Raw genomic sequence first — 27,580 nt, 5'->3', positions numbered from 1 at the left:
CCTCCTCATGAGTAAAATGACCAACGTCTTCATTCCTTTTGTGTTTATTCATTATAATGTTTGGTGAGATAAATCCAACAATCACTTTTCTCAAATTTCCTTCGCGGGAAAATGCCAACGTTTAAACGCTTGACGGAATCGGAGGGATCGATCGATAACCTTCGCGTTGGAAAATGCCACGAAAACCGTCAACGTAAAACTTGACGTCGCCACGGTAACGACGAGCGCTCTCGAATGCTCTCGATTGGACGCTGGCCAGCGCGCATTTAGCAGCTTCTGGGTGACCATGTCGATTTCGTCGGCTTGGAAAAACCAAATAAAAACTCCAATAAAATCATGTCAGCATTTTTCTTTTACTGGGAGGGAAATATTCAAACACAGTGTGTGAACTTCTACGTAATAGCATTTCAGCCTTTGCAGATCGGTTTACTTTATTTGGACCCGGTTTTCTGTTCCCCGTGACGACAGGCAATTACCTTTTTGCCGTCTTTTCACTATTATGTCGCGCTATTGTTAACTGTAGCCTACGGTCGCGCGGTGGTCGTAAAGGTCGTTCTCTGCGGAGTTCAGACGTCGTCCTGGTCGTCGTCGTCGTCGTCCCCGTCCCCGATGACGCCGCGAAGGAAAGAACGTTTGAAATCCTCGAAGGTGATGTCGTCAGACTCGCTGAAAACAACAATCGAGACGGCGATGGCATGAAGAGAAATAAATCCTACTTGTGGGAAATGTACGAGAGAAGAAGTGAAATGAACGCAACTCACTGTGTTTCTTTGGACGAAAGCAAAAACAAAAGAAAAGACGGAACATTTTAGAGCTGGTGTCAAACTTGTTGCCCCGGGACCAGATCTGGCCCACCGCATCATTTCTTGTGGCCCATTAAAGCATCAAGTGCGTTTCTTGCTAAATGAGTTTCTTCTTTTCAATTTGGCAGAAAACGTGTCATTTTTACAGACATGACTCGCATCTTTTCCCCACCGAACCCCCTTTGAGCATCAATTGAACGATCGCATTTACATGACGTTGTCCCTATTTTCCGTGACTTCACATTTCAAAGTCAGCCCAGCACACGCGCAAGCAACTCCTTCCGCATTGGGCAAAACGGGTCGACGCGCTTCCTCCCCGCTCGAACGCCTTCACAAAACCTCCAAGGAATTTTAAACGTCTGCAATGTCTTTTTTGAACAAGACTCACGTGACCTTCCGCATTTAATAGCAGAGGTCTTGTTAAACATATATGGTAACATAATGCAGGGGCAATTAATTCATTGTGTCTGTGGAATACAAATGAGGTGATGATGCATTTAAATGATTTTCACAATCTTAACGGCCTTCCGAGGTTCAAACTAAAATTGAAAAAAAAAATAATGTTTTGCTGATAAAATAACATTTGACATTTATAAAACTTAAAACAAACAATAATTTAAGGGAAAATGTCATTCGTTTGCGTCTTTGTCAATTTATTTCGTACATGAGCACTTGTGGGTTAAATTACGATTGCAAAATGTATTTTTTTACATTTTAATTTTACACGTTAAAACAAGATGAAGTAATGACAAAAAAAAGTAAATCCATTTTTTTTTTTTTTTTTTTTTTTTTTTCCCCTGTTGTAAACTTAGACATATACAAATGGACAAAACATCTTTACTCTTGTATATCATTGTATATTTTTTAGATTCATCAGTGTTTGGAATTTTGTCCTGCCAAATATCAGAATCGGCCTAAAACAAATCCATACCGGTCTGGCCCCAGAAAAATAAACCGCCGCATTGGACTCGGAACACGTCGGCCTGCTCTCGTCCAATAAGAACCGGCGCAATTCGAGACGACGACGACGACGACGAGACATATCGCTTCAGTCGGCGCGATCATTTTGGAAAAATCATATTTATTTGGATTCGATTGTCAAATATTTCTCAAAGACTTTCAAAGGTGATTTAGTGATGAGTCAGCATTTCTTACAGGACAAAGACGCCTTAATCACATCACTGACCTATATGACCTCACGCCGACAGCGCAATATGTAATCAGATTAACACGCACGCAATGTCAGTGGTTGTCATGGTGATGGGAGATGACAGCACGTACCCGCTTCGGGTTTAGGATGCATCAATCTGAAAGGAAGCTCCACACACACCTCGCTGCAGTGGAGAAAACGTGCACGTCCACACACAGATATAATTGTTCAATTGTGCGCGCGCGTGCGTGCGTACCTGGATCCCAGAGGTCTGCGTGCGGCAAAGAAAGGAAAAAGGGTTGTGCGGTGGAAGGAGGAAAGGAAGCGAGCAAAATGAAAGTTACCCTGCAGCCGTCATCTTGAGCAGCAGCTTGTAAGACACCAACATGCCTTGGAGCTCCTTCAACACCTCCCGCTTCACCCTGCGCACGCGGCAAACTTCAAGTGGATTTGATTTCATTCATTTTGCCAATGAAAAGGTGAACCACACGGAACGCAGAGATACGCACACTTGACTTGTACTCCACTCATTCAGCTTCTATAACATCCAGACCCAAATGAGGAAGTCACAACTACTTTCAGTTACGATAAGATGAGTCGTTTCTTCGCTGAGGATTAAAAAAATATGCCGGTGACAATTGTGGTATAATCCGTCCACACGTGTTGTTGTGTTCAAATAGCCGCTGCTTTAAGGCTACTATTGCTGCTAATCGCTAGCACGCGATTGCCATTTTGAGTTAGCATTAAGCGAGCACAAGTGTGCCCGAAACAGGCCTCGTCGCGCGAGCTGACGAAGCCCGCTCCCGAAACGTCGTCGAAGACAAACGGAACAGCTGCCGTCCTGCCAGAATGACAAGATTCACAGGCTAATGTGAACGACGTTCTCACATGCTGGAAGAGGCCAGGTTGGTGTCTCGGTGCTTGAGGCTCCCGTCCAGAGCCAGTCCTCGACGTTCCTTGTTGTGCTCCAGACGCGGGTACAAGGCGTACGACTTTGCCAAGCTCGAACCCGACGCCGCGCCGTCACTGACCACACGATACACACACGCGCGCGCGCACCTTACAACAATGTAGTGTTTTCCAAATTAAAATCTGATGTTTTATTTTGACAAAACACCCAAAATAATCACTCTGCTTTCATGGAGCACGACATAAATTGGAGAATATTCACTGTTGAGAGGCTGAAATTCTGCCAATTTGGAAAATTTTAAGTTCAACAATGGCGCAAAACGATTAATCGATGATCAAAATAGTTGTCGATTAATTGTTGCACCTCTAACATTGAAATGAACAATTATTTTACTGGTACTTTTATTTATGCTGGTACCGATACTGACACTTACCTCTTGAAACGATTATCAAAATAGTTTATGAATTTGATAATCAATTAGTTGTCGATTAATTGTTGCACCTCAAAATTACACTAAAAAAACAGTTGAGCTCTTTACAAAGACCCCTATGACGAGAAAAATTCTTATAATCGTTTTCCCTTGCCCAGATGGGGGTCACCGGGGCCCCCCTCTTGAGCCAGGCCTGGAGGCGGGGCTCGAAGGAGAGCGCCCGGTGGCTGGGCCTGCACCCATGGAGACCGGCCGGGCACAGCCCGAAAGGGTAACGTGGGTCCCCCTTCCTGTGGGAGGGGCCAAAGGGGTCGGGTGCAGTGCGTGCTGGGCGGTGGCCGAAGGGAGGGACCTTGGCGATCTGATCCCCGGCTACAGAAGCTGGCTCTAGGGACGTGGAATGTCACCTCTGTGGCAGGGAAGGAGCTCGAGCCGGTGTGCGAGGTCGAGAAGTTCCGACTAGACATAGTCGCACTCACCTCCACGCACGGCTCGGGCCCTGGTACCGGGTCCTCTCGAGAGGGGTTGGATTCTCTTCAACTCTGGAGTCGCCCACGGTGAGAGGCGCCGAGCAGGCGCGGGTATACTTATTGCTCCCCGGCTCGGCGCCCGTACGTCGGGGTTCACCCCGGTGGACGAGAGGGTAGCCTGCCTCCGCATTCGGGTGGGGGGACGGGTCCCGAGTGTGGTTTGTGCCTAGGCACCAAACAGCAGTTCAGAGGACCCACCCTTTTTGGAGTCCTTGGAGGGGGTGCTGGAGAGCGCTCCCGCTGGGGACTCCATCGTTCTGCTGGGGGACTTCAATGCTCACGTGGGCAATGACAGTGAGACCTGCCGCTGTCCCACGGTGAACACGGTGATTGCGAGGAACGGCCCCCCTCGATCAGAACCAGAGTGGTGTCCTGTTATTGGACTTCTGTGCTCACCACGGATTGTCCGTAATGAACACCACGTCATAAGGACATAAGGGTGTCCACACGTGCACTTGGCACCAGGACACCCTAGGTCGCAGTTTGACGATCGACTTTGTGGTCGTGTCATCGGACTTGCGGCCGCATGTCTTGGACACTCGGGTCAAGAGAGGCGCGGAGCTGTCAACCGATCACCACCCGGTGGTGAGTTGGCTCCGAGGGTGGGGGAAGATACCGGCCCAAACGTATTGTGAGGGTCTGCTGGGAACGTCTGGCAGAATCCCCCGTCAGAAGGAGTTTCAAATCTCTCCTCCGACAGACCGTCTTGGGGAAGGCGGGGGACATTGAGTCCGAGTGGACCATGTTCCGCTCCTCCATTGCTGAGGCAGCTGACCGGAGCTTTGGCCGTAAGGTGGTCGTGCCGGCAAGCCCCGAACCCGTTGGTGGACACCAGCTGTGAGGGATGCCGTCAAGCTGAAGGAGTTCTATCGGGCCTTTTTGGCCCGTGGGACTCCTGAGGCAGCGGATGGGTACCGGCTGGCCAAGCGGAATGCAACTTTGGTGGTCGCTGAAGCAAAAACCCAGACGTGGGAGGAGATTGGTGAAGCCATGGAGAACGATTTCCGAACGGCTTCGAGGAAATTCTGGTCCACCGTCTCGGAAGGGGGAAGCAGTGCACCGTCAACACTGTGTATAGTGGGAAAGGGGCACCGCTAAGCTCGACTCGGGACGTTGTGAGTCGGTGGGAAGAATACTTCGAAGACCTCCTCAATTCCACCGGCACGCCTTCCCATGAGGAAGCAGAGTGTGGGTTCTCTGAGGCGGGCTCTCCTATCTCTGGGGTCGAGGTCACCGAGGTGGTTAAAAAGCTCCTCGGTGGCAAGGCCCCGGGGGTGGATGAGATTCGCCCGGAGTTCCTCGAGGCTCTGGAAGTTGTGGGGCTGTCCTGGTTGACTCGCCTCTGCGACATCGCGTGGACATCGGGGACAGTGCCTCTGGATTGGCAGACTGGGGTGGTGGTCCCCCTTTTTAAGAAGGGGGACTGGAGGGTGTGGTCCCCCTACAGGGGGATCACCTACAGGGGGATCACACTCCTCAGCCTCCCCGGTAAGGTCTATTCAGGGGTGCCGGAGAGGAGGGTCCGTCAGGAAGTCAAATCTCAGATTCAGGAGGAGCAGTGTGGTTTTCGTCCTGGCCGTGGAACAGTGGACCGGCTCTACACCCTCGCCGGAGTCCACGTGGGAGTTCGCCCAACCAGTGTACATGTGTTTTGTGGACATGGAGAAGGCGTTTGAACGTGTCCACCGGGGAGTCCTGTGGGGGGTGCTTTGGGATTATCGGACCGATGCCAGAGTTTGGTCCCCATACCCGGCAGTAAGTCGGACTCGTTTCCAGTGAGGATTGGGCTCCGCCAAGGCTGCCATTTGTCACCGATTGTGTTCATAACTTTTTCTGGACAGAATTTCTAGGCACAGCCGAAGCGTAGAGGGGGTCCGGTTTGGTGGCCTCAGTATTGCATCTCTGCTTTTTGCAGATGATGTGGTTCTGTTGGCTTCATCAAGCAGTGATCTCCAATTCTCACTGGAGCGGTTCATAGGCAGAGTGTGAAGCGGCTGGGATGAGAATCGGCACCTCCAAATCTGAGACCGTGGTCTTCAGTCGGAAAAGGGTGGCGTGCCCTCTCCGGGTCAGGGATGAGATCCTGCCCCAAGTGGAGGAGTTCAAGTATCTTGGGGTCTCGTTGACGAGCGAGGGAAGAATGGAACGGGAGAGCGACAAGCGGATCGGTGCGGCGTCTGCAGTGATGCGGACTTTGTATCGGTCCGTTGTGGTGAAGGAGCAGCTCTCCCTTAGAGATCGGGTTGGGGACGGCCCAGGACACGCTGGAGAGACTTTGTCTCCCAGCTGGCCTGGGAACGCCTCAGGATCCCCTCGGAAGAGCTGAAGGAAGTGGCTGGGGAGAGGGAAGCCTGGGCTTCCCTGCTGAGGCTGCCCCCCTCCCTCCCCCCGCACGCGACCCGACCTCGGATAAGCAGAGGAAGATGGATGGATGGAGCTCTATTCTAATAAAATTCTCTTTTATTAGAATGGCGCTATTTTCTTGATTAAAAACAAAATTCAAAAGAAATTATGTTTTTTCGAGGGGGGGCTCATGGATTAATGACATTTCATTTTAGTTTATTTCATTCATTCATTCATTTCATGAATGAGTAAATGAAATGACGAGCTTGGCGAGGGGAACAAATTCAACCGGAGAGTCAAGGTACCACTTAAGGTGTCTGGGCGGGACCGTCTAAGAAGTCAGTCTGTCGTGTTTTTGGTCTCTCACCACGTTTCCTCTTTGGCCACGGACTTGACGTACTTGTCGTTGGAGTAGAGGATGACGTTGGTCACCTGCGCCACTGCGGAGACAACGGAAGGTGGCGAACCCGCGAGCGACAAAGCGGCGGCGCACGCGTTCTACCTGACAAGCTGATGTCCTTCACGTTCCTGTTGGACCCGTTTGTGATCTCCACGTCGGCCTGGACCGGCTCGCCGTGGTAGAACGTCTGCAGACAAACGGGGAAATCGGGATTTTAGCGGGATCGGCGCTCAGACTGAGCGAGAAAAAAAACGAGTCCGCAGGCATGCTGTCAATGATTTACATGGACGGCCCCGACCGTGTCTAACACTATTCTTGTCCGAGACTACATCTATCCACGGTACACACGTAAGGAGTTTTTAAAGAATCATTCGGCCCACCCCACACCGAGCAACGTGGCCAAACCCGACCGGAATGGATCGTCGGGTCGAGAAAAGACAGTCGCATCATCTGCCGGCGCGATGCCATGGAAAACTGCGAGCCCTTATCAGGTTTTCAGGTTCCCCCCCCCCAATGAATTGCCAAATAATTGGAATCTTTTGTTTTGTGTGATTTTCGAGATATTCTTTTGGGTATTCTGTCGCTCCCTGTTAAAATTATAGACGGTTCATGTCTTACAAAATCAGTGAGGGATCAAATTATTATTTCCTCTCCTGTACATACTGGAGACAGTATTTTGTCAGCCAAAAAATAGAAAATCCTGAGTAGGCGGGGTTTTCCGCTGATAAAAAGGGCCGGGGGGGGGGCAGTTGTCCGGTTGACCTCTTTGGGCAGACTCAGTTTGACGTGAAGAGGTTTGTCCGACATCAGGAAGTCAAACGTGGCGTCTGCGACCGGTGACGCCTCAACGTCCCGTGGACTGTACTGGATCTTCCGAACGCTAAGACGAACCGAACTCCTGCAAAGACACAGACGAGTCAGATAAAAGGAAGCCAAGCCACAAAGAAGTCAGACAAAAAAATAAAACACAAAGACACTCACTCTTTGTCCATTTTGTCGCCTCGACAGTCTGCACAGAAAACTTTCACCTCGAACTCCACGGCACATTTCTGCACCCAAACGTACAAGTACGGACGTTAGCACGTTAGCACGAGCTTCAACTCGATTTGGAGCGTAGGCGGCGACCTTTCCAACGTCTGACGGTCCAGGCTGCAGCGTGACCGAGTTGGGCAGGTTGTCTGGAAACTGCAAAAAAATCCAATCGCAGCACAGATGACTTCATGTCCCTCCCGTAGGGGGCGCTCAAGCTCAAGGCTGACCTCCAGGAAGAAAGGGAAGGCGTTGCGGTCCAGTTTTCTCAGCAACTTTTCCTGAATTTTGCTGTGCGTCAGCTGCTCCTTGTCCTGTAGCTCCGGGAAAACCTGACGGGTCACCACGAACAGGTCGCGCCTGAAGGCCACGCCCATCACATCCACATCTTGACGGCCGTATTGGAAGGTGCACGACAACATCACGTAGACTGAAACGACAAAACGGACGACAATTTGGGGCAACACACCTTCCAGTAGACGAACGGCAATTTTGCGCACCACAACCCCCCGCCCAAAAAAAAAACAACATTGTTTTTAAATAAGCAAAACTTCATTCATTTTCCGTACCGCTTATGCTCACGCGGGTCGCGGGCGCGCCGGCGCCGGTACACCCTGAACCGGTCGTCAGCCAATCGCAGATAAGCACCAGGAGGCAGTATAATGCATTCGTACAGACATGAACAAAATGAATAAACTTCGACTACCACCGTAAGATGCTGCAATATTTGTTGTAGAGGATAAAGACTCTCATTAGCCAGATTGCATAACCGCCAGTCATTTTTTTCAGTGTTCGACAACAAAACAAACTAATTCAACAAACACGAAGAGTCCAGTTGCATCGATTCAACCTCTGCGGGTTACCGTGCCCCGGTTGACTCAGAACAACCACAGTTGTTTCTTTTTGGACATTTGCCGCACGGTCGGCGTCTCCTTCCGCCACTGACCTCGTTTTGCTCTCAGCTGCGAAGGGTCGACGACAATCACGCCGTCTGAAAGACAACAAACGACACGACACGACACGTCGATTACGACGTGTTACGGGTCGTGACACATGAACACAGAGTTGCTCAACTCCTGCTGCCAGCAAACCGTTTCAGGGAGCCGAGGAGCTTCGTGTCGGCCATTTGTCGTCTGCGAATGCATTTCGATGCGCTTGCTTCACATCATCAAAAGCATTTACAGACAAAGCGCAACAAGTACAGAAAACTAAAAGGACTACAAACTTAGCAATGCTGAATGAGAAGAGTTTTTCAGCGGGCCTCGATAGCGTTGACACTCGGGGCTGACTTATTCCATTTGTGTGCAGCGTAACGCCCACACGCTCCGTCGCCGTCTTCGCTTTGGACTCTGTGCTCCACGATCTGATCGGAATCTGCAGATCCCATGACTCTCCTCGTCCTGCTCAGAGCTCGAGCCGCAGCAGCGCTCCTTTCGGAAAGGCGAGAGAGAGAGCAGCACTCACCCACTGGATCCACGTGGTCGCAGTGGTCCACGAAGTCTCTGCTGGGCAGGTAGACGGTCACCTACGGCGACATGCTAACATGGAGGTCACGTGGCAGAGGGAACGTACACGGGTGCGCGCATCTCCTAGTAACGGGACAAGACTTGACACCCTGTTCAAAGTCTGCTGGGAATTTGCACTCCGACCGACACAGCAAGAACTTAAGACAACGGGGACCGTTTTGTGTGACGGCGCCTTCAGAAAATCTCATCCAGAAAGCCCTTCCCAAAAAACTTGCTTCGGAGCCTTCGAATTCATTTCCTACTTGGGAAGCCCTTCTCTGATCGGACTGCACGTTTCCGTTACAAATATCCACCAATACGCTTGACGGGCCGACATTTCCAAGGTTCCCGGATCCAAATGAGCGCGACTTTCAAACGGCATCGCTTGCTCCGAAAAGTATCGAGAAAAAGCGCACGTGGGACCTTCTTGCCAAGAACGCACGCCAGCTGTCGCTTGGTTTGTCCCGGAGGATTTTCGCGGCGTTTTAAGTGCGCATTGTGTTTTGGGGGGGAAACTCCACAAAGATGGCGGCCACCTGTCAAGTAGTTCATGCGAGTCGCGCGCGAGTCATAGTGCGCGTAAGCCGCGGAGCGGACCGCGGAAACGCACGCAGGAGTCAACTCGTTGCCATGACAACAACTTACCGACTTGTCTCGGGAGACTTTCTTGAACACGACCCGTTTGGGACTCATGCCGAGCGCACCTGCAAGACACTCTTTTTTGGGGGGGGGGGGGAATAAATAAATAAAAAGTCTCACGCAGGGATGACTTTTATTATGAACGCACGAAAAAACATCCGCGCAACAAAAAACAAGGTCCATTTCATTAAATAAAATCCTTACAAGAGAGTGATCGAATTACAACGGAGCTGAATGACACACCTGATGATGATGATGATGATGATGATGAAGAGTGATGAACCGCCCGAGCCAGCTGGATTTATACAAACGCATTAAGCTGCTTATGAAACCCGCACACACATCTCCACACTTGAACTTTCTTCCTTCTCGCTGAAGCCGAGGAAGCGAGCGGAGCCGAGCTCGGACGTCTTTATTGGCTTTGCGTGTGTACGAAGTCAAGAGCGTGTCGACAAGTGAACATTGACGGCAAGTCGCAGGAAACACACGGAGAGTTCCGTTCTGTACGCCGAGGTCACGGCCGAGCCCGTCGCATTCGGGCACGCTGCCGACAGTTATTTATAAAAAAGTGCGCGCGTGGCACCCATGTGAAGGCGAGACGCGGCGCGGCGTCCCGTCCGGTCCGGTCCTCCCGTCACACGTCGGACCACAGGATGGCCTTGCTGCCCTTCTCCACACTGCTCACGTACGCGCCCGACGGCGACCACGACACGGCGTTGATGGCCGAGCTGCGGGAGACGACAACCAGTTGGCAAACCTCACACGGCGGGCAGCGCGGCCACAAATACCGCCGGGCGACACGAGGGCCGCCATCTTGACTGACGGACAAATACAGTAGGGTAGTAGGCCGCAGTGATCGTCGAAAACAAAAGAGGTTTTCCTCTTACTGCGAACCGCTTGTGTCATTTTCGGAATCCTAACTGACTTAAAACGGGAACACTTTCGTCTGATTTCATGTCGGATAGTGAGGGGGGGGGAAGAAAAAAAAAAAAAAAAAAAAAAAAAAGTGCATGTAAACACACGGTTACAACTGTATAACATGTTTAGAAACAAATCTCTGAATTTACATTACAGGGCCTTTAACTCTGCCCTACAATTTAGGAACATGTAAAACATGGACTTCATCAATAACATGTCTTATCTGTGCCAAAATAAATGCTTAAAAACCAAGAACAGTTCTTAAAGATGAATTGCAAATACATTGCAATTGAAAGTTACAAGCGATCGTAGCACGAGCACACTTCGCACACTCGAGTCAGGAGACGTCGCAATGGGCGGGGCCTCAACTGTGACGTCTTACTTGTGATTCCGGTCCAGCGTTCTGTCCACCTTCCCCGTCAGAACGTTCCAGATGTACAGCGCTCCGTCAGCCGAGCCGCCGGCCACATAGTTTCCATCGGGACTAAAAAGAAAACAAAACATCTTCCTACTATTTGTTCCCATACAAGTTAGCCTGTGCTAAAGCGCGCGTTCGGATCGGACGTCTCTGCGCGTCTTTCTGGCCGCCGAGCAACGAGCGACGCGGCCGAAAGCCGTGACCTTGAGTACCGCACGTCGACGGAAAAACCCTCTATGGGGTTTGAACATTTATAGAGGACCCGCGCTATTCGCCGGGGATACGGACCCGGCCCGACCGCAAAAAGAGAAACTCAGCGGGTGATTGACGTCAGCAGGAGTGCGTTAGAAAAAAACAGGTTTTAACTGCAAAACTTCTTGAATAAGCGAGGATATAATGCTTCTAAGCGTTTTTGAGGTTTTTGCCCCCCCAACACAAAAAAATGTAAAAGAAAATATTAATTGCCAATAGGTGAATCCGTGGGTGCGGAACGATGTGATGTGGGGGTCCACCGTAGAAGCGAACATCCATGACAGCTTGCAATTTGTCACCATTTCTTTATGTATTATTTATTTACATCCTTTCAGAGCCAACCCACCTGAAGGTCACTCGGGTCCAGTCGGCGCCGCACTTGAAGCCTTGAGCGCTGAAGGTGACAAGACAAGAGTGAGCCTTGCGTCGCGTCGCCGAACACGCAGTCTCGTTACGTCGAGTCGAGTCGCGGCACGTCAAGGCGCTTCTTATCGAGAGCCGTCGGCGCGTCACGTCACACTTTGCGCGGGCATCGAACACGGACCTGAGGGTCTGTCTGACGGCGTTTGCGCGCAGGTCGACGATCTTGAGCAGGTCGTCTCTGGAGCAGGCGAGCAGCTCGGTGCGGTCGTGGTTCAGGTCCAAAGACGTCACCCGGCCCAAAAGCTCCAGCTCCCGCACGTTGCTCTCAGCCCTGAAACAAAAACAAGCGTCTTGTGTCCCCGTCCATCCTCTTGAGCGGGGAAGCTCGGACTTGCCTCTCCCCGGCCAGCTTTTCTGGGTGATCCCCGTATGCCCAACTCGGGCATCTTCATTTTACTGACTAGTACTTTATCACTTTCATCAAACCATAAAAAGAAAGGAAAGGAAGAAGCGGGTTGATACAGAGAGAGGACGTAGGTGTAAGAAAAAGAGACAGAATACAAAAATGAAATAAAGAGTGCGAAAATAGTGTGAGCCTCCAGCGCCACGCCACGCCACGCCACGCCACGCCCATCCTCGCGTACATCTCGGCGACGATGACGGCAAGCCGCCATTTCATCCGCAGGTACGTTAGAAACTCCACATACAGTTGAATACCGTCGCAAACCCAATTATAGGATGCTTTATATACTGTTTTCGTAAGCTTAAACGCCGGAAAAGTATTCTTAGCGCGTGCGAAAGCTTATGTTGAAGAAGTCATTGACAAGGAAATGGGCCTGAACGCAACACAATTCCGCTTCCCAAACGCTTCGGCATTTCTCCCAAAATAAATTGAAGCCATCGTTTTCTCAGCTCCTCGTTGCAGTTTTGTTACGTTACAACGTATCATGCAATTTAGAAATGACACTAGTACTATTTTATTTATTTTGCGTCACGGTTATGACCAAACTAAGATGGACTGTTTTTGTCCTTAAAATGTGTTTAACTATTGTGTATTTGTTGACCGACAGCATATTGACTCGGTTTTATATTTTGCAAGGTGAAACACACACACACACACACACACACACTTCCTGCCATTTTTCCATATGTGGCCCTCAGCGGCAAAGGTTTGGACAGCCCTCGCGTAAGCTGGGCACGTCAGCGGGGACGCCGCAAAACAAAAAGTAAGTTTCCCCACGCGGACGCAGCTCACTGACCTGATGTCCCAGAAGCGGACTTTCTTGTCGAAGTGTCCGCTCATCACGCACTGCTCGGTGCACACGATGTCGTTGCAGCTGGAGCCCGTGAACACCGTCTTCATGCCTGCCACAAAGAAAAAGGCGCGGTCGGCGGTGGGTCGGAGTTCCGCGGGGCCTCCAGGCGGGCGGCGACGTACAGACTTTGCTGCGGAGGTCCCACAGTTTGAGGGTTCGGTCGTAGCTTCCCGAGACGATGCGAGCGTTGTCCAGCAGGAAGCGCGCCGAGAGGACCTTCCCGCTGTGTCCGGTCAGCGTGTGCTGCGGAAAAGGCGAGCGCCGAACACCGTCGAGGACAACTCGGAATTTTTACAAACGGCGAGCATCATCTTTTCCAGTGGCAACGAATGGAAATGCCATGAATGTGTTCCACCCCCCACTCCCGAGAAACGTCGTGTGTCAGAAAAGGAGGAAACCGAGCACTCCGTAATCGTCTGCTTTATGACACTGACACGATTAACTAGAATGAAACTTTTTGCCGCACAATTTGATGGCAAATGCGCGGCTCCTCCTGTTGGGCACACCCTGGCCACCGGGGGGCAGTAAAAGACAGACTGATATGCTGCTCAGTAAACTTCAATGCTGAATAGCGATAAACAGCGAGAAGCCTCTTTTTTGAACAATTGTCTGCCAAAGTCCCGCTTATTGTGAAGTCAGTTGACTTCACCATCTACCATACAGCGCCCCTTTCTCACGTTTGCACTGAGAAGTCAGCGCAAATTATAAAAGAAAGAAAAACAACACAAAGGTGCGAGCAGTCAATTTGAGTTGCGTCATCACCATAATTACAGCAGGCCACACCAACGGCATCTAATTTGGCCTTTGGCAACATCCCGTGTCCAAACCCGTTCGGCACGCCAGCTGCTTCGGTCTCAGCCGAAGAGCGAGATCACGACTCGGGCTGGGACCCCCCCGGCCCGGCACCCCTCGGCGCCCTCTCTTGCGGGTCGCCCGTGACGTCACATCCGGGGTGCCGGCGGATCCTGCACCGGCGAGGCGGCACTCCGACACGACTGAGGGCGCTGGCGAGAGCCACCACGGCAGCCGCGGGGCTCGGGCCTCGGGGGGGGCTCGTCCCAGTTCAGACCTTTTACTTCTCATCGCGGACCCTCGCCGACACCGGACGCTTCCGACAACATTCTCCAAACTATTTTTACATTGCAGCCTTTCCTGGCCTATTTGCTGATTATTTTTTGCGGTGGTGGGGGGCGGGGACACCTAGCCTCCGTTTTTCACGGAAAAAAATAAAACTCCCCATTTCTGTACTCTCTGCAAGTCCCGAAAAATGTCACAGAACAGTGCCAAAGGTCTGCCTAATACAAAAGTACGTAGTTGCAATTTGCGAATGCGAAGTTGCCTATTTGCAGTTTTTTGGGTTTTGGTTTTTGTGAAGCTGACGCTCTTTTTTTTTTTTTTTTTTTGAAAAATATTACTTTAATGCCATTGTGGATGCCTATTTGTATTTCCTGGCAACCAGTCAGACTGTAAAGAGGACAAGCGCTATGGAAAAATGGAAAATGGTCTTTTACGGTGGTGAAGAACTCAAATCATGAAACTCTGGAGTGTGTGCATTGTCCATAAACAATCATTTAAAAATCTAAGAAGTCCGTTGTCTGTATTTTCTTAAGATTTTTTGCTTGCTGTTGTTTGGAACGGGCATATGTATGATATAATATGTATACATAGGAGATGTAGTTGTATGAATGCGTCGTGTCGTTTCATATGTTCAGTTTGTTGTTGTTTTTTTGTGTGTGTGTGTGTGTTGGACCCCCTCTAAAAAGAGATGATTTGTCGCAAGGAGCGCCTTCGTGATAAAAAGTATCAACTCTCAAATGGCCGGTCTAAACATCATCGCTTTCACACTAGATGCTAACGAGTCTCGTTTGTGTTCATCAGCGACTGACCCTCAGTCTGTAGTCGTCCAAAGTCCAGATGCGGCTGGCAAAGTCGTTGGAGGCGGCCAACAGGTACGAACCCTGCACGCGCACGCACACAAACACCGATTCAGATGAAATGCAGTTAGTTATTCCACATACTTGACATCCAGTTTAAGGTCCATCATGTACGAGTATGCTTTGGTCACAACTAGTAAATCGGGGATTCTACGCGGGTTCGTTCTTGCGGGATGCAAAAGACGTCACTGATTTCAATACAAATCAAATTTACAACATGTAATACATGAAAAACAAACAATCAATATTAGAATGAAGCTTGTAGCTCTGCATACAGCTTGTACAGTACAGTCGTGTCATTTTTTTAAGTACAGTTCAGTTGTATTTAGTAGAATACATTTGCATTTAACTGTTTTTTTAAACTATTATTGGAGTATAATTGTAATTGAACTTATAACTTTGTGGCTCAGACTGCTAAATTGCAAAGAAGGACATTACAACTTGTGACTCTCACTAAATTGCACTAGTTGTATTCTGCACATTATGCTGTACATGACTGCAGTTTGTTTTTTAATTTTTTACATAGACTACATACCCATGCATTTTTATTTGATGTGTTACATTTTTTAAATGTATATTCTAAGCGCTACACTGAGCCAAATGCAAGGAAATTGTGTTTTGTATACACGTGCGCACGCCTGAATGACAATAAAGTCCAAGTCCCGTGTTCAAAATGTGCATATTATTGTGCGTGTTTTCTTGAAAAACAACTTCAGAGCGTCATAACCACTACTTCAAATGTGTCTGTGATAAAACTAAAGGTTCCACAATTTCCAGACGCAGCAACAAAATCATACCAAAAATCATCAAGCAGGAGAGACCAGAGGTGAACAAAAAAAAAAAAAAAACATTTCAGGGGGTGCTAGAGGTCTATTTTGTATTTTAAGGGGGTATTAAACCCCAAAACATGGTACTCTGATGAACAATGCATTGGTGGAATGACAACTCAACAGAATAAGCACAAGTGACGTGGAAGCGCCAGAAGAGGGCGCCCCACTGAACTGCGTGGCTGACAAATTGCAGAGGGCGACGGATGCTGTGCCTGCGCCGGCCGTTATGTGGGCACCCGAGCAACGCATGTAAGCAAATAGATGCAACATTTTCAATCTTTTTTTTTTTTTTTTTTTTAGCATAAATCCTTGATATAAGAATACTGTAGCTAGCCGGTAAAGAAGATAATCACTTTTAAAATATCAGTTTTGACATCTTGGGTTGAGTTCCGCTTTGAATATTTTGGAATCTCCCGAGTCAACTATCATTTGTTTACACAACAAGCGCATGTTTCCCTATTTTGAGATTGTTTTATTTTTCATTTCATGGGGGTAAAGAAAATGTTCCCCAATTGTGGAATGACCCAGAAACATTTTTTCCACTGCTATATGCCATTTCTGCACACTAGGACAACTCCAGTGAGGCAAAAGCGTGCACTAGTTCACGTCGACCCCTTACTCGTACTACTAGTGAAGCGCTAGATGCTAACTAGCAGAATTTTATAATGTTGTACATGTAGCATGCAGTCGGCAACTTGTGCAGTTTTGCCTCACTAGTAATACGTGGCTGTCCAACGAGTATGCCGAAGTTGCTCCACTAAGAACGAGCATACTAGTACATGAATATCAAGGACACGGAATAAAAGCTGAAAGGCTTTTTGATGGGCAAAAAAAAAGTGTCAGAGCCTTACAGCGCTGTCGAACTCGATGCTGGTGATGCCGGCGTTGCTGCCGGTCAAAGCTCCTTTCGGCTCACAGCGACCTGCGGGCGCACACACACACGGTCGTCAATTAACTGCTTTCAACGGCCGACGGCTTTTATTCAAAAGTACAGTGGTGCCTTGACTTATGAGTTGAATTTGTTCGTTGACTCGTACGGTCGCACCTTGAGATATGAGCGTCGCGTGAGTCACTCGTTATTTATCGTAGCATTAACGAGCCGCTCCACCGAAAGCGGGATGTCTCCAATCGACTTCCGTTCCGTCGAGTAACTGAGTAAAACAAGTCGCGGTGAAGGCGGCGCAGAACAACCGCCTCACAGTTGAGGTCCCGGGTTCAAATCGGGCCTTCCTGTGGGTTTTCTGCAGGTGCTCTGTTTTTTGTAAATAAATATTTACAAAGTTTGAAAAGTTTATCCCAAGTTACAAGATTGTCATTCCATGTGTTCCGGTCCACTTCAAACGCAGGTGACACGCTGAGACAATCCACAATAGAAAACGTGTCTGTTGCATTATATGCGTGCAGCATGTGGAAAACATGATCGCGTGTTGACCGAATGACAAATGTGCTACATTTTGCTTCATAAAACAACCCGGATTAGTGAATGTTCCATAAAATATTCCAAAATGATATCGATGCAACTGTTCCAAAATCAATGTTCTTTTGTGTTCAAAAGTGTAAATACGAGTCGGACCTTTTCCTCAGACAAACTAACAGATTGCACCACCAGTTCGTATGAGGAAACCGCATTCAGAATGGCACATGACCAGAGAGAGCCAATCACAAGCATCGCCTTTAGAAGGAAGTGACGTGAAAAACAAACAAGTTACAATTTCCATTTCAGGTACATTGGAAAATAAGTATAATTTAATGACATTTTCTCACAGTAATGTCATGGATTACAATTGCATAGTTACATGTGATTAGTTATTCCCCAACACTGCTCTTAAGTCAAGGTACCAGTGTAGTGCATATTGAATGAAGGTCTCAGGTTGAAAACTTGAGATCAGTAGCCCCGCCCCTCCCGCGCCTGACGCTCCACTCAAATGTTTTGTTGCTGTTGGAAGCGAGCACGAGGAGCTGACGAGATCTGCACGCACACTCCCGATACCGTGTCGCTTCCCGTTCGTGTGCGCAGCGCGGCGAGCGCGCCGACACGTCGGGACTCGGAAGAGCCGGCGGCGCGGCGCGGGCTGCCGTGAGCGCGGCGGGAGGGGATTGCGGGTAATCAGACCTTTTACTGCTCATCATCGACCCGCTCGTCACTCGCGCGACAAAGCGTCGGCAGAACCCACCTGAGACCAGCTCCCATAGCTTCACCCTGCGGTCCATCCCTCCCGTGGCCAAGAGACGCGAGCCGGGGCTGAACCGCACCGCGTTCACCTCGCCGTCGTGCGCTTCCTGCGCAAAAACCAGCAAGGCGCATGACTGACGCACGCGCACAAACGCTAATTTCCCTTGGTGCTTCGCATGCATCATACTCAGGAATCAAGCTCAAGGACTTTTATTCATAATAATAATAATAATAATATTATTTTAGTCATTTGTTGAATTTGCAGCATTAGGACGTCCTATTGACTCAAGTCAAAAGCTATTTTAATCAAAAACCTCTCACTGGTCAAGTTACATTTTGCGATATTTTGCTAGCATCTTCACAATTCTTGCATCCATTCAACTTGTGACGTTTCGGACTTTTTGCTTGAATTTCTTTGCAGGCTGTCAGAATCGCCTCCAGAGGCGGTCCAGGGGCCAATGGCGCCCTGTGCCTCTCTCCCTCTCGTGTGTGTGTGTGTAACACACAAGAGGGACACACACAGGTATAGCGATAAAATAAACTAAAAACGAATACAATTACATTAAAAAAATAAGAATAATCTATATTTTTGACATGGTGTCTCTATGTTGTGGACTTTCATCTATTGTACTTACAAAAACGTGCAGCGCTGTGGACGGGACCCGAACCTCCACGCAGGCCCCCGACGGAGCCTGGCTGTTTTCCGGAGAAGTCCCGAAGGAGTTGGCGCCTCGCCGTCTGCGGAGGACAACGACTCTCAAGAGATGCGATCGTTCCGCCGCACAAAAACACGCAAACGTGTCGACGCACCCGAAGATGTTGGAGATGGAGTCCAGCAGACCACCAGGGGGCGGCTGGGAGATTTTCTTACTGAAAAACAAATCACTTTTGACAGTACCACTAATAATAAATTCGATGGAGATCGCGCTAAACACGAATTCCCCGCAGTTCTGCCGGTTGACATTTGTGAATTTGCAGATTTGTGGATGAACCGACCCTCCGTTATTCACTGAAAAGCAATTTAAAACATTGTAAACATAGCAACCTTCATATAACCATCAATAACTTTTTCCTTTTGTTTGACTGCAAAACAAGTACATTCGGAAAATCTTTCGATTTAATGACATTGTTTTTAAATGCTTTAACGAAACAACTTCAGATTTGTGTGTTGTGGTTGTATTTTAAAAAGGTATTTGAAAGCCAAAAATGGAATCAACTTATGAAGAGTTAAGAATTATTCCCACTCCATTTTCTACACGAGCATAATAATTTCCCAAACGACACCTTCGAATTCATCCCGCGGGTCGGCTTGTACCCCGCAGCGGGCAAGGTTTTGTCCTGCAAGCCATGTTTGACCCCTCCTGAAACTCCCCCATGGTTTTTTGGTGCCTTTTTTAAGGCGTCTTCCTTCCTTCCTTCCTTCCTTTTTCAGCATCTCGGAGCAAGCACGGAGGGAGCAAATTGCGAAGCGCCATCAAAGGTTACCTGGCCGTTCTGCCGAGCGCTCGCTCGCTCGCCGTCTCGCCGCCTCCCTTCCCGGAATCCTCGGCCAGAACTTCGATGTCGTCGTCCCTGAGGAGAACAAAGAGTCAGCGCGTGCGCCGTGTGCACCCGCCGGACTAGTCGCGAGTTCACCGACGGGTCGACGGGAAGCGGTTCTTTGGCGGCGTCCGCTAGCTCCTTCTGCAGTTTAGCCTGTCTGCGTCTGGAAGGAGGCGAGAGGAGCGCACGGGAGTCACGCCCGCGCCGTTCGGTCCGTCCGCCCGTCCGGCGGGCGTCTCCTCCACCCACCTGCTGTCCTTCTCGTTCTCGGCGTTGAGCCGATTGGCTTCCTGAGCCTTCTCGGCCATCCAACGCGAGACCAGCTCCTGGTTGTCCTCCGTGGTCTTCCTCAGTTTCTCCTCCAGGGCGCTGAAGGTAATCTGCAGGGCGTCATACTCGTCCTTCAGAGTCTGGTTGGCTCGCTCCAAGTCCTGCACGACGAACACATTTCATTATTCTAGTACATGTTCTCGGTTGCTTCGCAAATCGATACCATTGGTCTAGCCCCACTTTGTGTTATTTTTATGCAACATTAACCAATTCAAAGTGTTGACAACAGATTTGTTTTAAACTGCCACCGAGTTGCTCGTTTTGCGCAAGCCATGAGACGTAATATAATGTAAAGCCCGGGTGTTTATTTTAGACAATAACGAGTGAAAATACTATAGTGAGGTTATAAGCATTTGAGTAGGCTTGTTTTGTTGCTTCGTGGCAGAAAGGAAGGCAAGCGGCATGAGCCACATGAGGCGAGTGCGTGCACTTTCATCTCTGCCATATACACGGTAGCCAACTTGTGGACCCTTTAAGTTAACAGGGCATCCCGAGGCAAAGTTGGTTGGTTGTTACAAACACACAACAGGTAATCCCGTTTTATGTGAATCAAATTTCATGTGAATGTTTAACATACCGGTGGTACTTAAGAGTCCAAATCCAATAGAGAGGATTTTGAAGAACAAAAGGAGCACTACATTGAAATGACTTCAAGTCAAAGTCAAGCAAAGTCTTTCGTCAGATTCAGCCGAGCAAGTCCAAGTCCTAAAATTGGCGGCTCGAGTCAATGTTGTTTACACGGCGCCGGAAAAATTGAGGATGGGTTTTGATTGAGGATCCTCGCTAGTAGCGCGACAAGCGTCCCGGTCCCGGTACCTGCAGGCAGTTGTTGAGATCTCGACAGTCTCCCTCCAGGTCGGCCATCTGCTGCTGGTACTCCAGCAGCCTGAAAGACGAGACGAGCGGTCAGCGGGCGCGAGCGGGCCGGCCCGCGCGCCGACGACTTCCGCTACTACCGACTTGGCCTCGTTGCTCTGGATCTCCTTGTCCTTCTGCTGGATCTGGTTGTTGAGCTCGATCACAGTCTGGGCCAGCTGCGGGGCGAAACGGAGTCGGTCAAGGACGACGCCTGCGCGACGCGAGGGACAACTGCGACCCCCGGCGTTCTCGTCAGGAAACGGGCGACAATAAAGGAGAGGGTGCGGATATTTGACTCATTCGTTCGCATTTCGCCCAGACTCTCCACGCTTTGCTTTTACATATCATCTATACAAATTTGCGAAAAACATTAAATTGAACAAATTTGGACATAAGCGCTTTCTGCCCGACGGTTAGCAACATATCGCAAATCATTTTTCCCCGTAGAAATGAAATGCTATAAATAAGTCAGTGTTTTTAACAAGACAAATAGCGCTGTATAATATTTTACTTTATAAAAACATAGTAATGGAACAGAACGTAAAGAATGAAACCGTTTTGCTTCAAATCAAATGAACATCATGTTTCTGGTGAGCACGCCTTAGCCACCTGGGGGCAGTAGAAAACAGACATACCGGCGATACAGGGCACAGACCGTCACAACACAACTAAGCTTAATATGAGGTCGTTCTTCACAGTGCAGAAAGAATATACGCCTGTGTGGTGATTGTAATAGTTACTATGTCGGTACCTTTTTTTTTTTTTTTTTGTCTTGAGTTCGTTGTCCCATTTCTGCGGGGCCAATTATACATGACTCGTGCACTCACTGTGGTCGTCTCGCCACGCTGCACTATTTGCATATCTGGTGTTGACCAACACTGCCCACTCGTGCCAGAGTAGCCACACTGACTGAGGAGTCTCTGCAACATTTGCACAATCGACATTGTCCCAGATCATCGCGCTACTCGTCACTTTAAACCGCATCCACTCCTTGAAGTCTCGCCGCCCTTTGCACAATGGTCACTGCAGCGGACTATTGCAATACGAGTCATTCCGACTGCTCGAAGTGCTGGAGGACTCTGCATCATTTTGCACAATTTTCCAAAAAAAATTACAAATAAAATTTGTACCGGCAATACCAGATTACTAGCAACCCTTTACTGCTCAGTGACTTTTTTTTTGTCAATGTCTTCATGTCTCCAAAGTTTTTCTCTGTCAATTGACCGTCTGTTGTCGTACTCGAGCGGCTCCGACGACCGGAGGCAAATTCCTTGTATGTTTTTTTTTTAGACATACTTGGCAAATAAAGAGGATTCTGATTCTGAAACGTCATTTTTGGCCTCCAGAACTCTGGTTGCACAGTGGGAATTCACAGTATTAGGCACATAGCGCAAGTATTTGTCAGCAAACTGCGTTGTGAAAACGATTTTAGGATGACCAACTAAAATCAGGTCATTGTGATAGGATGTGGCACTTTCGATCGGCCGCAGAGTCCCCTCGAATAACAAGCGGGCTGACGTTTGCGTTCGCAGTCACCGCGATGTCCGCAAAGACGCGCACGCACCTCTCCTCGTTTCTTGTGCAGCTCCGTCAGCTCCTCCTGGTGGCGGATCCTCATGTCGGCCATCTCCTGCTGCAGCGCCGGCGCGTCGCCGCGTCCGCCGTCCGCCCTGCGAGCCAAACACAGAGTCAGCGAGACGGACGCACGTGCGAAGGCTCGTTTGACCGTCGCGCTCACGTGGCTTCGTGTCCTCGCGCGACTTCGTACTTGTCCGCCTGGTAGCGCTCCGACAGAACGGCCCGCAGGTCCGACTTCTCCAGCAGACGATTGTCTGAAACGCGCGTGCAAAAAAGGTTTCGTGACTTCATTGAACAATCCTTTCTGTACTACGAAACGAGTATTCGAGTTTTTCAGAGTACAAAAAAAGATGGAGGAATTTTCTCTGCCTCTGGGAACCGCTTATTTCATTGCGAAGCTCAAGGGCCACAACGCGCTCACGTCATCTACGCGAGGGAAGGAGCCGCTAGCGAAATGCGAGTGAGTTTATTCACCGAGCCACGTTGTTGTGATTGCAGATACGTACAGCGGAACCTCGATAAAACCCGCCCGATATAACGGATCAAACTGAATGTCAGGACTGAACAATGTCTCCAAAAATAGTTGCCACTTGTCACTTAAACCGCCATTGACGTCGTCTGTGAGTTCCACAATTGGCCACTTTTGATTACCGGCGCAACGCAAGCATAGAATGGTACGGATGGATTTCCGGGTCACAGATGTACAATATGACTAGATCCAATTCCTAAAGACGTGCTTCCTGTGCCTATGTAGCGACCAAGTTGAATGTAAGGAATTGATTAGGCTGCCATCTCATGATCCTTCTATCTATTGTGTAGAAGGAGGGAAGGAGAGAGAGAGAGGGAGGGAGAGATGGAGGGAGGGAGAGAGAAAGGGAGGGAGAGAGAGAGAGAGACGCGGGAGGGGCACGACCGCCGGAAAATGTTTTGACGATCTCTCGATAAAGCGGCTGTTCAGCGATCGCGAGGCAATCGTCATCTTCTTCAATGTCGCCCCGGCGGCGAAGTTCCCTCCGTCCGGCGACACTCACACCGCTGGACGATCTCCTCGAAGGCGTGCCGATGCAGGCGGTCTCGGAGCTTCAGCTGCTCGCAGATGTGTCTCTTCCACGCGCAGGCGCCCCCCCGTCGATGCGCCATGGCCGCCTGGAAGCACAAACGCGAGCGCTATGATCGCCCGTCTTCATTCGCGCCGGCATCGGTGGGGGAAAAGCTCGGCAAAAAAGGAGAACGCTTTGCGCCGTCGCATTATTCATCCGCATGGCTGAGAGTAGAATATCAGCTCGCAAGCGGTGTTTTCATTCCACGCCGCGAGGAAGCGACGAACAAACGGAAGTGATCCTCGCAACTATCGGCTGTTAGAAAACGCTCGCGGTCGCCGGTTTCCTTTCCGACTCAAGGGACGTCGCGCACGCCGTGACGGCGACGTCCGCGTGCCGCACGCTCATCGACCGACAAGAGGGAAGAAAAGCCCGCTCGCTGCCAATGTGAATATGGGTACTTTTCAAGACTATTGGATTGAGTGATAGTTATTCTTCTTATTATTATTATTTTCTGTACAGCTCCAGCTGATGGTAAAGCGCCATAGAAATAAAGCAGGAAGCTTCCGACCGCAGGCCTGCCCGCTCCTCGCCGTCGCCGCTTTCGGTCCGTCTTCTGAACCAACTAATAAAACGCACCTCGCTTCAAAAGTCAGCCAGGGATACTGTACATCGCCGGTGTCAAACCGGTGGCCCGGGGGCCAGATCCGGCCCGCAGCATCAGTTTATGTGGCCCGCGAAAGCAAATCACGTGCGTCGACTTCACATTTCTTGTGAAAATACCAAAACTGGTGTCTTGTATAATGTTGAGATATTGCAAGCATTTTATGTTACCAATCACCTTTTTGAACTAAATGTAATAGTTGAATTTTTTTTTTTTATTGGCTTCTGATTTTAAAACTAGTTCACCATCAATTTGTTGCGTACATGTCATTACGTTTTCGATGGGTTCACAGTCATAACGGCCCTCCATAACTACAAAAATGAGTTCGACACCCCCGCTGTCCATGACCGCCGCATGCACAGCGTACATTTCAGCCTGGTACGAAGCTTTTATTCATCGTGCGCTGACGTCATACCACGCCTTATGTCATTCTATTGGACGGTCTACGTATTTGCATGACCTTTGATCTCGTTTTCTCGGACTCGGCTGATCGCAAATGACAATTTGTCGTCGATTGCTTTACCTGGATCAATAAAGGTGAACTAGATCACCAGCTAAAACGCCGGCCTTGCCTGTGGATGTTGTCATTTCCTTCCGAGGGCGCCGAGCGGACGGCAACCGCAGCGTTGTGCTCGTTTTCGGTGCGGACGACGAATCGCGGTCCTCGCTCGGCCTCGTCGTTGGAAGCGATGAGAGGCGCAACAGTCCCGCAGCGTCCGTTCATCCGTTCCACGCCCTGGCCTGACAAAGTTGCCTCGTGTTGTTTTCATCGCGGCCGAACGGCAACAGAGAATTCCCCTGGGCCGGCCGGCCGTCCGTCCGTCTCGGAGAACGGCGGCAGCTGCAAACCGCGTCCAAACTTGATCTGTTTTGTTTCTATTCCGATTTGGCCAAATTCTTCCGGATTCTCCGTCACGTGTTGCAAGCGCCGAAAAACCCTGACGCCGACGCGTTTCCCATTCAAAAATAAACAAACGACACCAAATAAAAAGGGGCACACTCGCGTCGGAGAGCGGACGGACACGAGAGATTTGGCGAAGACGCCGCCGACTCGGTTGTCTTTTGTCCATCGAGCGGCAAAGCTTGCCCAAAGAGTCGTGACTCAACATGTTAGCATGCATGCTAAAGTAGCCGCAAACATCAACGCGGCCTCCGGTACTCTCTTCGGACGTCAGCAACCGGACGGAAGCCTACCTGCGTCGTCCGGGGACTTGTTTGTCGTTGTTCAGCCCGTCAAAGTGTTCCGTTGTTTCACTCCACCGACATCACGTTGTTCACTTCGCTCGCTGCGCCTCGCCTCCATTTTGGCTGCAGAGGCGCGCTTGCTTTCGGGCCGTCGCAGCGAAATGACGTCAGGCGACCACCTTCATCACGGTCCTCATCCTCATCCCCGTCCCCTTTTTACATCTTTTTTTGCTGCGTTTAACCACGGTTTGCAAACTATTTATGCATTACCGCCATCCAGTGGTCTGTAAGGATTACTGCTTTGCAATAATCATCATCATCATCAACACGTGAGTATTTTCCAAATCATTCAACTACCAAACGTAGACCATTATTTTGGAATGAACCACATATCTGTTCTTTACACAAATAATAAACTGATAAAACATGATGAAATGTCAATGCATCACGTGTTTGTTGCAGTATATGTGTGCAGCATATAGAAACGATGATAGTATGTTGACGTAATTACAAATGTGCACAATTTAGACAACATTGCTTCATATGACAACCAGATAAGTGAACGTTCCATTAAAAAAGTCAAAAATTATAAAGCTGAAAGTGTTCCAAAGTCAACGTTCTTTTCCGTGTTCAATTAGTTGAACCTTTTCAAAATCTCAGAAACTGGAAGATTTCACCACAATTCGGAAAAATGGCATTATATACGAGCAGAATGACACGTGACCACAGAGAGCCAATCACAAGCGTCGAATATAGGTGCGAGGACGGCAGCTATTTTCAAATTGTAATCATGGACATTTCCAAAAGCAACTGTAACTGAATGAGACATTTTGTGCCAGTCACGTAATGGATTACAATGCCATACACTTTGTAATGAAATCAAGTAGTCCCCAACACTGCTTGTAATTATTTGCACGAAAACAATGGAACAATTTGGAAATAGTTGTTGTTATTTCTAACTTATTAAATGAGGAATACACCCTTGAGATGAATGCGACCCCTGAGTTCAATCGAGTTGAAGGTCAGGACTCGGGTTAGCGGGACCCTTTGCAGGAACTTGCCTGGCTACCCTGAGTGGCTTTTCCACCAAGCGGGCCAGAAACGTTTGAGTTCCTGCTACCAGAGTAGCCCCCACTCCCCACCCCCAAAAAACTACCGGGAAGTTTCCCCCTGGATTATTTGGTTCCTGCTGGCGGGTACTGGCTGGGGTCTTCCTCGAGCTACCAGGAACGCTGTGCTGATTGGTTGACAGACCTCTGTCGGCGTTTACTGAGCCATTCGCAGTGGCTCGAAATAAGACCATTCAAATACATTGAAAAGTCAAGACGAGCCGAGCTGCGGCCGAGGCCTCGTGGCGAAGTTCCTCGGCGGGACCGAGCGGGCGTGTGCGTCTTCCTCGGCCTGAAACGTACCAGTATATATTATAACTCCGCAGCTCAAAGACCGTCTGCAGCCGGGTCAGCATTGCAAATGAGAATCACGTCTCAATCGCCCCACCGAGATAAATAAAGGGTTCCGTTTTAAACGTATCCAAAATATACGATTAAGACATTGAATGCTGGAAATAGCAGCATTTTTTAGATCCGGTAGGCGATGAGCAACATCGGCCAACCCTGATGCGGTAGTTCCTGCTGCGATGGAAACACAAAGCACACGGGCCGCCCCAGGAACCTTTTGCTAGCACCAACTCAAAGTTTCTTTTCCCGCCTTGAAGCAGCAGCCAATCATAGCGCAGCGGCCCGTGCGCTGGAGCCAATCGCAAAGGAGCAGGGCGCGCTCTGCTCGGAAACCGCGCGGAAACCTAATACCGCAGCCGCGACACGGCTGGCCGGGAAGGTGTCGCGACCCCCGTGGACCAAGTCCGGGCTTCGTGACCCGACCTCGAATAAGCGCAAGAGGATCGCTGGATGTTTCTACACTTGAACTCAACTTCACTGGCGCTCAATATCAATTACTATCAATTAGACGCCATTGTGGTCACAATGGAAATTGAAAAAGAAAGTTGCTGACGTCACATGATCCGCTAACTGAAAATCCTGCAGGAGCTACAAATGGATTCTCTCTTGAAACACGTTTTTCTTTCTTAAGCCAGCAAGCAGCTTCGTAACAGACAAACTCCTCTTAACAACTTTATCAAACAAAAGCGCAAACTTCCACAGCAACATGACGGCTGCTAGCTCTGCTTTTTGGCTAATCGTCGTCGCAATCAATTGGAACAATTAGTATTGTTACGTTCACGAACGTCTCGTTCAGAAGAACAAAAATTTTTTTAGTGAACGAACTGAACCGAATCACTTTATGAACTCATTCGTTCTTTGAGGACCCGGGGCCAGAGGCGGCCCGCCACGTCATTTTATGTGGCCCGCGAAAGCAAATCATGCTCGTCAACTTCCGTGATTTTTGCAGAAATCCCGACCCAAATTCCAAATTGTCATAATAA

The 27,580-nt window shown here is 49.3% G+C and overlaps 2 protein-coding genes and 1 non-coding gene across 10 annotated transcripts; all 3 read right to left on the bottom strand.

Annotated features, from left to right (window-relative positions):
- Window positions 1-334: 334 nt before the first annotated feature.
- On the bottom strand, window positions 335-10,004 carry LOC133404710 (S-arrestin-like). Of its 5 annotated transcripts, XM_061680843.1 has the most exons (16): window positions 9,983-10,004; window positions 9,746-9,816; window positions 9,060-9,120; window positions 8,542-8,586; window positions 8,165-8,209; window positions 7,826-8,025; window positions 7,692-7,751; window positions 7,548-7,615; window positions 7,329-7,464; window positions 6,669-6,753; window positions 6,534-6,606; window positions 2,842-2,979; window positions 2,298-2,375; window positions 2,210-2,224; window positions 2,085-2,137; window positions 335-666 (listed from the first exon to the last, which is right to left on the bottom strand). In XM_061680843.1, the coding sequence occupies exons 2-16, from the start codon at window positions 9,791-9,793 to the stop codon at window positions 473-475; spliced, it is 1,299 nt and encodes a 432-aa protein (XP_061536827.1). In that variant the 5' UTR covers window positions 9,794-9,816; window positions 9,983-10,004; the 3' UTR covers window positions 335-472. The 5 variants fall into 5 exon arrangements, with proteins under 5 accessions (XP_061536827.1, XP_061536829.1, XP_061536828.1 ...); XM_061680845.1 differs by lacking the exon at window positions 2,842-2,979; XM_061680844.1 differs by lacking the exon at window positions 8,165-8,209.
- atg16l1 (ATG16 autophagy related 16-like 1 (S. cerevisiae)) lies at window positions 9,856-25,347 on the bottom strand. Of its 4 annotated transcripts, XM_061680841.1 has the most exons (20): window positions 25,150-25,346; window positions 23,283-23,397; window positions 22,412-22,505; window positions 22,238-22,343; window positions 20,776-20,849; window positions 20,632-20,701; window positions 19,735-19,916; window positions 19,583-19,648; window positions 19,429-19,515; window positions 18,754-18,813; window positions 18,579-18,681; window positions 17,945-18,050; window positions 16,622-16,692; window positions 14,893-14,964; window positions 13,129-13,249; window positions 12,950-13,055; window positions 11,872-12,021; window positions 11,674-11,721; window positions 11,040-11,141; window positions 9,856-10,467 (listed from the first exon to the last, which is right to left on the bottom strand). In XM_061680841.1, the coding sequence occupies exons 2-20, from the start codon at window positions 23,389-23,391 to the stop codon at window positions 10,374-10,376; spliced, it is 1,821 nt and encodes a 606-aa protein (XP_061536825.1). In that variant the 5' UTR covers window positions 23,392-23,397; window positions 25,150-25,346; the 3' UTR covers window positions 9,856-10,373. The 4 variants fall into 4 exon arrangements, with proteins under 4 accessions (XP_061536825.1, XP_061536822.1, XP_061536826.1 ...); XM_061680838.1 differs by having other exon boundaries at window positions 18,579-18,813; window positions 25,150-25,347; XM_061680842.1 differs by lacking the exon at window positions 19,583-19,648.
- On the bottom strand, window positions 17,633-17,905 carry LOC133405650 (small Cajal body-specific RNA 6). The gene has a single exon (XR_009768992.1). It is a non-coding gene; the product is annotated as a small Cajal body-specific RNA 6 (non-coding RNA).
- Window positions 25,348-27,580: the final 2,233 nt, after the last annotated feature.

The sequence above is a fragment of the Phycodurus eques genome, chromosome 7 (genome assembly GCF_024500275.1).
Source record: "Phycodurus eques isolate BA_2022a chromosome 7, UOR_Pequ_1.1, whole genome shotgun sequence".
In the NCBI taxonomy this organism is placed as follows: domain Eukaryota; kingdom Metazoa; phylum Chordata; class Actinopteri; order Syngnathiformes; family Syngnathidae; genus Phycodurus; species Phycodurus eques.
The sequence above is the reverse complement of the archived record's forward strand: the minus strand, read 5'-3'. Positions and strand labels throughout refer to the sequence as shown.